At 47.6% G+C, this 12,441-nt stretch overlaps 1 protein-coding gene across 1 annotated transcript; it reads left to right on the top strand.

Moving 5' to 3' along the window:
- Positions 1–6,080: 6,080 nt before the first annotated feature.
- Positions 6,081–9,907, top strand: LOC109775842 (uncharacterized). Its single transcript, XM_020334540.4, has 6 exons — positions 6,081–6,673; positions 7,839–7,958; positions 8,067–8,120; positions 8,321–8,484; positions 9,155–9,331; positions 9,404–9,907. The coding sequence occupies exons 1-6, from the start codon at positions 6,224–6,226 to the stop codon at positions 9,648–9,650; spliced, it is 1,212 nt and encodes a 403-aa protein (XP_020190129.1). The 5' UTR covers positions 6,081–6,223; the 3' UTR covers positions 9,651–9,907.
- Positions 9,908–12,441: the final 2,534 nt, after the last annotated feature.

The raw sequence follows: 12,441 nt of genomic DNA, 5'->3' as shown, positions 1-12,441 counted from the left end.
TATAGAAAATCTTTTCTGTTCTGGTCAGAAAAGGCAGTTTCTACAGCAAGTACCATTTTCCTTGATCCTATGAGGCTGATTTTTCTTGAGCATCACTACCTTACTAAGTGGTTGCTAAACCCCAAAGCTCAACCCTCAAATTTTACTAGATCACCCACAGTTAACTCCACAAGTTACTGACCAGAAACTTACCAGGAAGTAAACCACGCACCTACAGCCCCTAGGCTCGACTCAAAGCATTGGAACGACCCAAACCACTAAGGACTACACGCCAGACATGAATTTTTGGCAAGCGGTGACTCTATGACAGAGTTCGCGCGGTGACCACGCCTGTGCATGATGCCAATGTGCTAGTCGACGCGCTCTGGATGCCGTCGCATGCTCTGTTCAGCGCGTGCTCGCTTCCCCGACTGCCGCACCTTGCCAAACTGCGCCACCATCGCCGTCTTGACCCACTTAACTCCTCGCTGGCGCTCGCCAACGCCGGAGCTCGCCGCAGCGAGCACGGGCATGACCCAGCAAACCCAACAGTGCGTCGCGCCACTTCGCTCGTCGCCACCCCCGCTCTTGTGTTCGTCTCCGCCCTCCCACAGTGCCCGCGTGAGCTGCGTCGCCTTCTCCATCTCTCACTGACGCCGCTCATTGCCGGGCGCCGTGTCCAGAAGCCCTTCAGCAGAGCCCGATCCCCTCACCTCGCTCACCTATAAATACGGCCACCCCAACCCTCTCAAGCATCACCAACTCATCCCACACACTCCAGTAGAAAGTCGCAGCCCGGCCGGGCAGGCCTCGGGCTGCCGTCCTCGAGCTTGAGCTCGCCGGCGATCCCCGCGGTTCGCCCCCACCGTTCCAGCCCCTCCCGAGCTCAAGCCACTCTTTCAGAGCCTCCGTGGTGCTTCACTGGTGCTGTCCGACCCTGTTGGAGCCCCTGGTGTAGCCCCACATCACCGTCGTCTCCAACTCCGGCGACCTCTGCTTCCTGCCGCCGCTAGAGAAGCTCGTTCCGACCCCGTCCGACCACCCCTAGCTATTCTACGGGTACGGGCAGGTGCACCTCAACCTCCTCTCGCGTTCTATCCCTCTAGACAGGGCTAAGGAGCCCTCCTCGCCGGCGTGAGCTCCGGCGAAGCCTCGACGCGCTCTATTTCTCTCTCTCTCTCTCTCCCTCGCACCTGACCAGCTGGGCCCGTTGTCAGCCTCTCCGCTCGCGCCCGAAGCGGTACGAGTGGAGGCGTATTCAGAGAATACGCCATCAACGTCACCCCCCTGTTTTCTGTTTTATTTAAATTTAATTCAAATTATCCAGAGAACTTCAAACAGCCACAACTTTTTAACCTTAAGTCCAAATGAAGTGATTCTTTTTTGCATTGTGTTCTTTATGAAAAGATCTAGCAGCTCACAAAAATGAGATTTTTCTCTGCTGTCTAGATTTTCTGGTGATTTTCAGAGTGTTTCTTGATATTTTCTTTCTCTGTTTTAATTATTTTCAGAAGGTGAAGCTTGTCTTGAGGATCACTAGGAGGAGTGTGAACCTCATTTGCACTAAGGCAAGCCACAACAACATTTTCATGGTGCCATCTCAATATTTTGATTTTCCAACTTGAATAATGATTTAGTTCATGCATTTAAATCACTTAAATAAATATTTATTTCTATTGAATGCTTGTTTTGTTTGGAATGCTTAGTTTACAGTAGTTTGAGACTAACTAAGTTAGTTTAAGTCAGTAGAAGTAATGTTTGGTCATGTGAAAATAAAATTATTATGAAAAAGACTAGTTGGGTTAATATTTTGTTAAGTGAGAAAATGGATTATTTCAAGTTAATATCATGGTTAAGTTTGTTGAATTATAATAACCAGAGAAGTGGTATGAGTTTGCTGATGATTATGGTTAGTGAAATACTTGATGAGGTTGATCCATTTATTTCCGATAATATGTGATGTATGATGTAAGGTTGCATTTTCATGGCATATCATGACACCGATTATTTTTACTTTGAGTTAAACCTGATAATAACTCAACTTGAACATATCGTTGATCGGGTCATGGAGCCACTGAATCGAGTTTTTCCCAATGCAACCACATTTGCCTTTATGGGAAGGCCTTTATTCGGTCCGTTGTCATGCCTCTAGTCGGTGCCTCCAACGAGGGAAGGTTATGGGCGTGCGTTACCCTGGCCCGGTAAGCAGACATAACCTTGTGTGCCCGTTTGTTGTTATGGTACCTTGTCCCCGTTTGGGACCGTTTATGTTTTGCCACGACGGTGGCCATTGATGCCTTTGGTAGGCATGGGGCCACCCGGGACTTAGCCCAGTGGGGAGTAAGTCGGAGTGGCCGGGAGAGGGTCATGGCAATGGGAGGGTTTCGTCGGAATGTCGTTGGTCCACCCGAATGGGGGTGCGAGTCCATGGATTCCGTGGTGTGGGTAAAGTGCACTACCTCTGCAGAGTGTATTTAATCTATCGAGAGCTGCGTCCTCGGTTATGGACACAATTCGGAAGTAGGTCACAGCATGGATCAACATTTTAATAATCATGCACACTAATGTTAATCACATGGAACTGTTGGAAAGATGATGGTTTATGATGGGAACCAAAGTGTTGGTTTCGGGAACCAAAGTGTTGGTTCCGTTTGTTGATGATGGAAACCAAAGTGTTGGTTTCGTTTGTGATCTGAGAAAGATCACCGTTTGGTTACAAGGTAAACCCGTTTTGTAAGAAAGTCCGAGGGACTTGAGGCACGAGATTATGTTCGCTGCATTCCTAGTATGGTTTTGCATTAATGATAATCTGAATAAATATCATGATATTGTCTGTCATTATGTTTATGCTTGTTGTGAGCTTGCAAGTACATTCAATGTACTGACCTGGCGTGTCATGCCAGATTTCAAGAAAGTTTCGTTGGATCGGAGTGCTGTCCGAGTCTAGATCGTGTCCACATCGGTGTCCCTGTGTTATGGAGTCCCGCTTCGTCGTCGTTCCGTTGCCGCGTAGTTGTCGTGATCGAGGCCCCTTTATGTTCACTAAATAATGTACATAATGTTCAGCCGCACCATGTGTGCCGCTTGGCCTTGCAACTTGATGTAATATCGAACTATGTTCCGCTAGTATCAATAAAGCGGTTGTTTTCTGTACCAAGATGTTGTGTGTTGCCAGAAGACATGATCTCTGGGCTGGCAATGCAAGGTAAACCGGTTGCTCTGAGCCGGGGTGCCACACCTGCGCAACCCCGGGAATTTGGAGCGACTGGGTACAAATAATTGCGGTTGATTATATAAGCGGTTAGATAATACGTCAACCCCCGCTTCAATTGGCATTTCCTCTTCTCTGCATACCCCGCTTAAGTGTCCGACATCTTCTTCGTCCCCGGCAGGCCACGCTACACACTTGCACACACTCTGCAATCTCACTTTCTTGCAGTTTTTATACGACCGCAGCCATGTCGAGCGACACCGAGGACGACAGTTCGGCCAGCAGTCTGGCGCTCGATGATAGGTCAACATCGGAATCATCCCACTCGTCTTTCGTGAGTCCGGCGTCGAGCCCAGACCTTGATTATATCCGGATCATGGAAGGGACGCTGCCTCCAGAGTCGTCAGACGACAACCAGATGGATGAGGAGCCGTCAGAGGACGACGAAGAGGATGACGATGATGATGAGGATGAATGGTTGAACGAGGAGGAGGACGACGATGATGACGGCGGCGTCGATGAAAAGCCAACGGTCAGCGGCAAGAAGCGTCCTCGCCAAGACGATGTCGTGGGGCCATCCAACAACAACAACACCAACAAGAAGAAGGACTAAATTACGCAGACTGCATATATCTCTGTTTCTGTTCGCTCATATTAATTTGTTATCTCTGTTTATCCTGTCAATCTCATTGTAGACGGTTAGTAATACGTATTCGACAGAGATCTTCTACATTATTGCCCACAGGTTGGTTTGTTGAATTGTGTGCCCTGACGAGCACACAGTTCACAAAAAGACCATATGCATGGGTTGTCTATATGATCGCACACAATTTTGATTACCAACATATTTGCCGGGTATCACACACATATTGTTATGCCGAATCGTTTGTGTTCACCTCGATCATCGCAAACGGTTCATAGGAGCGAACTGTATGCCGTATATCGCACACACCTTGATCTAGCTGCCCGTTTCTATTGTTCTGTCTCATCACAAACAGTTCATATGGATCAATCGTATGCCCCACATCGCACACGCAACTAAAATCTGAACCGTGTTTGATGTATCATTCATCGCAAACGTTTTGCATCTTTTTTGACGTTTTTTTACATCACTGTTTGCAATTAATGCATTGCACAGAGTTTCGTCAAAGGGTCTCTGATCGTAGTGTCGCGTTAGCAGAATCCTCCAGTAGTGGCGGCAGCGTGCTACTGACGGGCAACCAAAATACGCAAAAGAAACTAACCATACGAACATCAATGGGTAAACGAAAGAGGGATAGCGTGCATTGGCATAATTAAACACAGTTCGACGAATACAAAAACGGAAATAGTACGGGACCTAAACACAGGATGCATGATTCTTTTTGTTATAGGGCTGCGCGACAGCACGAATAAGCTCAAGGCTGGCATTTTTCGGGAACCCTCGGGATGGATAGGACCTTGTTGGCGAGAGGAGCGGCTTTCTCCTCGGAAGCAGAAATACCGACTCCCGACGGCTACCTCTTGAAGCCATCGACGAGGTCGAGGTCGGGGTGGCGATATGCGAGGTTGCTCAAGACCATCAAGAGGACGTCGCGAGCGAGCTTCCGGGACCCAGCGGCAAAGCAGGTGCCCCTGTCGTCCTCATACGTCTTCAACCCTTCAATCAACCCGCCGAAGAAAGAGCGCCAGCTTGACACTGGGAACTGCTACCTCTTGAGCGTGCGTTGGTTTTTCCCTTGAAGAGGGAAAGGTGATGCAGCAAAGTAGCGTAAGTATTTCCCTCCGTTTTTGAGAACCAAGGTATCAATCCAGTAGGAGGTTACAGGCAAGTCACCTTATACCTACACAAACAAATAAGAACCTTGCAACCAACGCGATAAAGGGGTTGTCAATCCCTTCACGCCCACTTGCAAAAGTGAGATCTGATAGAGATAATAAGATAAATATTTTTGATATTTTTATGATATAGATTGAATAGTAAAGATTGCAAAATAAATAACGGAAGAAATAGTAAATTGATAGGAAAATAATATGATGGAAGATAGACCCGGGGGCCATAGGTTTCACCGTACATGCTAGATACCCCCCTTGCCTCACCATTTGGTAAGTGCTTGTTCGTGCATCCCATACCGTCGCCTTCACGGGGGTAGCCCTCACCATCAGCCTCCCCTAAATCGGCCGCCCCAAATGGAGATTAAGAATGTGCAGGAGATGGGGATGCCTTGGCCTGGCGTCGGGGATGCCTTGCTGATTGTGATGGACTCCAGTGGCCCGGGTCCTCTGGCGTTGGTGGATCTCGTGGGTGGTGGTGGTTGAAGGAGGTGCGGGCATCGGGGAAGAGATAGGGGCGTCGGGCGTGAGTGTCGGACAAGATTTGGTTTTACATACCGTTTCAATCAGCTGGATTTGTGGAGTGATTTCCCACGTAAAATTCGTGGGCAGACAAACACGTTCATTTGGAATTCGCAAATGTATACTGCAAATTTCGACCCAAATGATTGGTGTCAAACAAGCAGTTAGAGATTTGAAACCCATGGGTTTGTGTCTCATGTCGCACGAGGGTGGGCTTGGCCGACCGCCGTGGCCGACCTCGTTCTAGAAGAGGTCCGCGTACAAGCGTGTGGGTACACATGGATCAGCAATCCACGAGGCCTAAACAAACCAATCCGCGCCCTCCATCGCACACTGTTGCGTGCGAAACTCCGCCACTAACCCGGAGTTTAGTGGTCGCACCAGGCCAACCGCGACAATGATGAACCCACTGCATTAATCATTACTATACTCTACGCGCCTAATGACCAGCATAAACTATACCGGATGCCGCTGCCACGTCGGCCCACCACCCACCAACCCGGCCTCGCCGCCGCTGTATATAACGGGCCCACAGACCGTGGAGCCGGGTATCTCGTCGCCGGAATCACCGAACTGCCATCCCACCGCCACCCACCCCCGCCCGCCCGTCCCCGGAGCGAAAAGGCAGGGGGAAAACGGGATTTTTTGCCGCAAGCGAGGCGAGCGCCAGAGCGAGAGAGCTTTTTCCTCCCCCCCGACATGACACCGCATCTGCCCGTGTCGTCCCACCCCGCCCACCACCTGCTCGACGCGCTGCCCCCGTCGCCGCACCACCGCCGCCTCCGCAGGCGCCGCCGCTTCTGCCCGCCGCGCCCTAGGGCCTCCTCCTCCCCCTCCTCCCTCCGCTGCCGCGCCGCCGCCGCCGCCGCGCCGCAGCCGGCGGCGGCGGCGGCGAGGACGAGGGTGTTCGTCGTGTCGGACCTGCACACCGACTACCCGGAGAACATGGAGTGGGTGCGCCGGCTCGCGGTGCGGGCGGGGCCGCCGGGCGCCGGGGAGGGGTTCGACGCGCTCGTCGTCGCCGGGGACGTGGCGGAGACCAGGGACAACTTCGCGCGCACCATGGAGGCCCTCAGGGCGCGCTTCGACGCCGTCTTCTACGTGCCCGGCAACCACGACCTCTGGCTGCGCCGCGAGGGTGGCCGCTACGTGAGTGGATTCCACCTTCCCTCCTCCCGTCCCCGTCCCTTTTCCCTCTGTTTGACTATCTGCATTCCTTGTGCCGCAAGCATGGTGTTTGACAAAATGCGTTGGCCTAGTGCTTCCGCTGGATTTCTAGTACTTTAGTCTGTCCTCCCTGAAACCTGAAACGCACGCCTGCTTCCTGCCCGCCATTGTCTAGTAAATACGTTGCTTAATGATCCTAGTTTTAGATGTAGTGCGAAGTTTGCTGATGAGGTTTGATATTGATACCGGTTTTAAGCAGGCTTGTGTAGTTGAGCTGCATTTCAGTTGTGAACCTAGTCATACGTTGATGGTATTGGATTATCGGTTCTTGTTTCCTGGCTGAAACGGTTATGATAATGCATACGTCTGCATCATTTCAGTTGTGAGCCTAGTAGGAGTAATACACTGATGTTATTGGGCGTTGCCACTTGGAGTTGTTTTTCTCCAACACGCGTCTAAATGTGCATCATTGTGTCATAAGAACACGAAAGAAGGCGTGAAATACAAACCAACAACGGTGGAGGATGACCAAACTGGAAAACAGAGCAAAAATAGAACACCAAGACTGTAAGTAACAAAGCTACTCTAGCCTAGCCAAGAATCCAAAACCGACTAAAAAGCCTATGCTGTGTTGCTGCCTAAGCCGCTACTGTTGGTCCGGTGAGGATATGCCCTATCCTGTCCTAGATCCAGAGCTCTGCATCATTGCGGATGGCTCCTAAGAATTAACTTCGAGAGACAACTGCTCCTGAGCTTCGTGAGAAACCAAATCATTAAGATGATCAGCGACCTGCTGGTCTTCATCTTGTTGCCTGTGCGCCCAGCAGCAGTATCATCGGAAGATCGAACCCCTTTAAAACAATACCAGACTTGCCAAGAGAAGGAACAGCCGGGGCAAATGTGAGATCAATGCATCCTCTTGTTTTCTCAGCGGACATGCATCTGGATTGTCATTATGCAGGAGTGTTTGAATAGCTTGGTACAAATTAGTAGCTCTTGCACATATGCTATGAAGCATGTGGTACAACTGAAATGATGCAATGACGATTATGGTTTTGGATGGTTGCTAATACATCAGTTCATTTATGTTTTTCTCTGAGCAAAGCATTTACCCTTTAATTTATATTGGTTTGCTCATTTCTTCCAGGTGGATTCGATGGAGAAACTGACTGCATTGCTTGATGCGTGTAGTGAGCTGGGTGTGGATACAGGCCCTAGAACGATAGGTGACTTAGGGATCATACCATTGTTTTCATGGTATCACAAGGTTGCTTATTTTTCCTTAATTCATTGTCATAAATTTTCTTACCAGATCAAAATGCAACATGTCACTATGATTCTCCTGCTTACTCATCTTTGTTTAATCGCATTCCAGAGCTTTGACAAGGAAAAGGATGTTAACAGTGTGCGTGTTCCTTCGTTAGAGATGGTAAGTTGATCTTTCGCTCAGTGTCTTGTTCTGATTTGTATGGATGTACACGTAAAGATAATTTTTTTTGGAAAGAACGTAAAGATAATGTTGTTTATAGGTGTAGACATGTACTGGCTGTTTCAGTTTCTTATTTTTTTGTTCTGTACAGTTCTCAATTCCTCATGACGTCCATGCATTGATATGTTTTTTATGATCAGGCTTGTAAAGACTTTCATGCTTGCCAATGGCCTTTGGACTTGGGAAGTGATGATGAGGCTCTTGCTCTTTACTTTGACAAGTTGAATGACAAGAACAATGATGCTATTGAAGAAGTAAAAAAAAAGAGCAAACAGATACTTACATTTTCACACTTTGTACCAAGGTTAGTGCTCACTCCTCCTATCTATGGTATGCCACTGGCAAAGGTTCTTTGTCCTAGTGATCTTGTTGATTCTTACCAAATCACAGTTGCTAGGGAATTGTGAATCCAGTGACTAGGAACTTGCTATGTTTGATTAATTTACTTGCAACCCATCTTCTTAATTCAAGCTCGTATATTTGGAGATTAATAGTGATTGCACGGTAAACATGTTCACTTTGCAGCTATCATACCTCACTTAGGTGATCATCCTCTAGGCTTTTGTATTCATACTTGGCATTTATATTCATTTCATGTTTATTTTTATAATAAGAACACCTCAAGGAAAAGTCCTCTTGTCAAATTAAGGTTAGCGTCAACTAAGGAACCACTTTCAAAAATGCAGCAATTATTTTCTTTGTGACCAGTCATTCCCGAGGTAGCCATTTTCTGTGTTACAGAGAATACAGATTGCGTAGTGGAAGATATTTATTTTCATGCGGCTGTGTAACTGCGGCAGGTTGCTGATGTAAGTCCTTGTATGAAACCTGTCCCTAATCATCTAGCTGACTGTCTTTGCCTGTGTATTAGGATATTCAGTGCTATTCAAATTTCATCACTAAAATGTAGGATATCTTAGGCGAGCCTCATAGCCCCAAAGGCCAAAACTAATGTCTTTTGCTCAACTCTGCAGGCAAGAGTTATGTCCAGAGAAGCGAATGCTTTACTATCCAAACCTTCCGAAGGTCATCGGCTCTGATTATTTGGAAAGAAGGCTGAGAGCTATACACGACAACGCTAAAGATGGAGCAGCCTGTCATGTATTCGGGCATACACATTTCTGTTGGGATTCTGTGGTTGACGGTATCAGGTAGCAATCTAACCATTCCCTACGATCGAAATGCACAATTCTTATGCTAATCAGATAGGTGTTCCAACACAGGTATGTCCAAGCGCCTCTGGCATACCCTCGAGAAAGAAAGCGAAGGATAAATGGAGGCCAGGGATGGTTGCCGTTTTGTGTATATCGTGATGGATTCAACCCTGAAATATACCCGGCTATATGGTCTGACTATTACAACAAGAACAGAAGGGAGCCTGAGAACACTCAGCTTGCGCCGTGGGTTGCCAAATATTTTTCAAAGTACTACGGACCCCCTGTTTTTGCCAAACAAACTGAATCCAGTTGAGCTGTCCGGTTCGACATTGAAATCCGCATCAAACAGAGAAAAAGAAAAAGGAGATATTGACATTTTACATGTACATGGTTTTTTTCTTTCTTCCCTTTTTGTAATTTTGTTGTTTCGTTTGCTGCAACTCACAACTCTTGGGCAACGAATGGCCCCCCTTGTGTTGGATGTATGCTGAAAAAATAATGTAAAGATGATTGTAAGCAGCCTCGCTGCAAAGATAGTGACATGCAGAAGCCATTAGATATCTCTCTTCATCTCCCGCGTGGCTGATGGGTCTCCGTCTCACTGCTCTTTTTTGTTGTGTCGCAGTGGAGTCCGAGCTGCCATGGTGTGGCCTGAGCGGTGACGATGATGTTGTAACAGACGGATAGATTGTGTGGACTTGATCGTACTATCTCCAAATCAGAACTGCCGGTTGCTGGCTGTGGTGTGGCTGCCTCTTTGCATCACCTTTTCCCTGGTGATTAGGTCGATAAATCATCTTTTCCAGTTCAAACCTCTACCTCACGTGAGATAACGATTTCCTTGATCGAACATGGCCTGGAATGGCCAGCATTTTTCACCAGATAAATACATGCTGATAATATATTCCCTGGCATTAGTGTTTTTTTCACGGGAATCCTGGCATTAGTGTTGGTCCTTAGACCTAATAATTTGGAAAACGATTATTTCCAACTGACTGATTTCTCTACGTCGTAAGCCAGGTCCTCTGCTCAACATGTGCCCCCGTGCACCCCCCCCCCCCCCCCTCGCTTCCCCCTCCATGCGCCCAGCCTTATCTCTTCTGCTGAAGACATCTCCACTCGTTTCTCCTTCCTCTCTTTTCCCCTTTCGAATCTCTTTCTTCATCGCGCTGGGAGGGGGAGAACTCCAACCACCGCGCACCGCTGCTGCAATCCGAGAGGAACGACGACCGCCCCCGCCCGCGTCGATGCTGCAACGCAGCAGGAAGAGGGAGGCCAGAGTTAGGGCCACATCCCACCGATGCTGCAACGCAACACGTAAGGGTGGCCAGAGGCTGCAATGCAGCTTAACCAGCGAGTCCGGGGTTGCGATGCAGCCGGCGGTGCTGCCCGGCGGCTGCAATGGAGCTTCATCAAAGGCACAAGATGATGATGGCCATATCATATCACATATTTTGATTGCATGTGATGTTTATTCTTTATGCATCTTATTTTGCTTAGTACGGTGGGGTAGCATTATAAGATGATCCCTCACTAAATTTCAAGGTACAAGTGTTCTCCCTGAGTATGCACCGTTGCTACAGTTCGTCGTGCCGAGACACCACATGATGATCGGGTGTGATAAGCTCTAAGTTCACATACAACGGGTGCAAGCCAGTTTTGCACGTGCAGAATACTCGGGTTAAACTTGACGAGCCTAGCATACGCAGATATGGCCTCGGAACACTGAGACCGAAAGGTCGAACGTGAATCATATAGTAGATATGATCAACATAGTGATGTTCACCATTGAAAACTACTCCATCTCACGTGATGATCGGACATGGTTTAGTTGATTTGGATCACGTGATCATTTAGATGACAAGAGGGATGTCTATCTAAGTGGGAGTTCTTAAGTAATGTGATTAATTATACTTTAATTTATTATGAACTTAGTACCTGATAGTTTTTGCATGTCTATGTTGTTGTAGATCAATGGCCCGTGCTATTGTCCCCTTAAATTTTAATGCGTTCCTAGAGAAAGCTAAGTTGAAAGATGATGGTAGCAACTACACGGACTGGGTCCGTAACTTGGGGATTATCCTCATTGCTGCACAGAAGAATTACGTGCTGGAAGCACCGCTAGGTGTACCACCCGCGCCAGCAACTGCAGACATTGTGAATGCCTGCAGTCGCTTGTTGATGACTACTCGATAGTTTAGTGTGCCATGCTTTAGGGCTTAGAATCGGGACTTCAAAGACGTTTTGAACGTCATGAAGCATATGAGATGTTCCAGGAGTTGAAGTTAATATTTCAAGCAAATGCCCGAGTTGAGAGATATGAAGTCTCCAACAAGTTCTATAACTGCAAAATGGAGGAGAATAGTTCTGTCAGTGAACACATACTCAGAATGTCTGGGTACCACAACCACTTGACTCAGCTGGGAGTTAATCTTCCTGATAATAGTGTCATTACAGAGTTTTTCAATCACTGCCACCAAGTTATAAAGGCTTCGTGATGAACTATAATATGCAAAGGATGGAAAAGACTATTCCCGAGCTCTTCGCAATGCTAAAGGCTGCGGGGGTAGAAATCAAGAAGGAGTATCAAGTGTTGATGGTTAACAAGACCACTAGTTTCAAGAAAAAGGGCAAAGGGAAGGAGAACTTTAAGAAGAACAGCAAGCAAGTTGCTGCTCAAGTGAAGAAGCCCAAGTCTGGACCTAAGCCTGAGACTGAGTGCTTCTACTGCAAAGGGACTGGTCACTGGAAGCGGAACTGCCCCAAGTATTTGGCAGATAAGAAGGATGGCAAAGTAAAAGGTCTATTTGATATACATGTTATTGATGTGTACCTTACTAATGCTCGTAGTAGCGCCTGAATATTTGATACTGGTTCGGTTGCTCATATTTGCAACTCGAAACAAGGGCTACGGAATAAACGAAGATTGGCTAAGGACGAGGTGACGATGCGCGTAGGAAATGGTTCCAAAGTCGATGTGATCGCCGTCGGCACGCTACCTCTACATCTACCGTCGGGATTAGTTTTAGACATAAATAATTGTTATTTGGTGCCAGCGTTGAGCATGAACATTATATCTGGATCTTGTTTGATGCGAGACGGTT

This window comes from Aegilops tauschii, chromosome 1, assembly GCF_002575655.3.
Source record: "Aegilops tauschii subsp. strangulata cultivar AL8/78 chromosome 1, Aet v6.0, whole genome shotgun sequence".
Taxonomy (NCBI): Eukaryota; Viridiplantae; Streptophyta; class Magnoliopsida; order Poales; family Poaceae; genus Aegilops; species Aegilops tauschii.
Note: the sequence above shows the minus strand (reverse complement) of the source record. Positions and strands in the feature narration are given on the sequence as shown.

Bases quoted from the DNA above. Each gene is read 5' to 3' on its own strand.
- LOC109775842 (XM_020334540.4), top strand. From the start codon at position 6,224: ATGACACCGCATCTGCCCGTGTCGTCCCACCCCGCCCACCACCTGCTC. The intron at 8,485-9,154 runs GTTAGTGCTCAC...TCAACTCTGCAG, and splicing joins TTTTCACACTTTGTACCAAG to GCAAGAGTTATGTCCAGAGA. The intron at 9,332-9,403 runs GTAGCAATCTAA...GTTCCAACACAG, and splicing joins TCTGTGGTTGACGGTATCAG to GTATGTCCAAGCGCCTCTGG.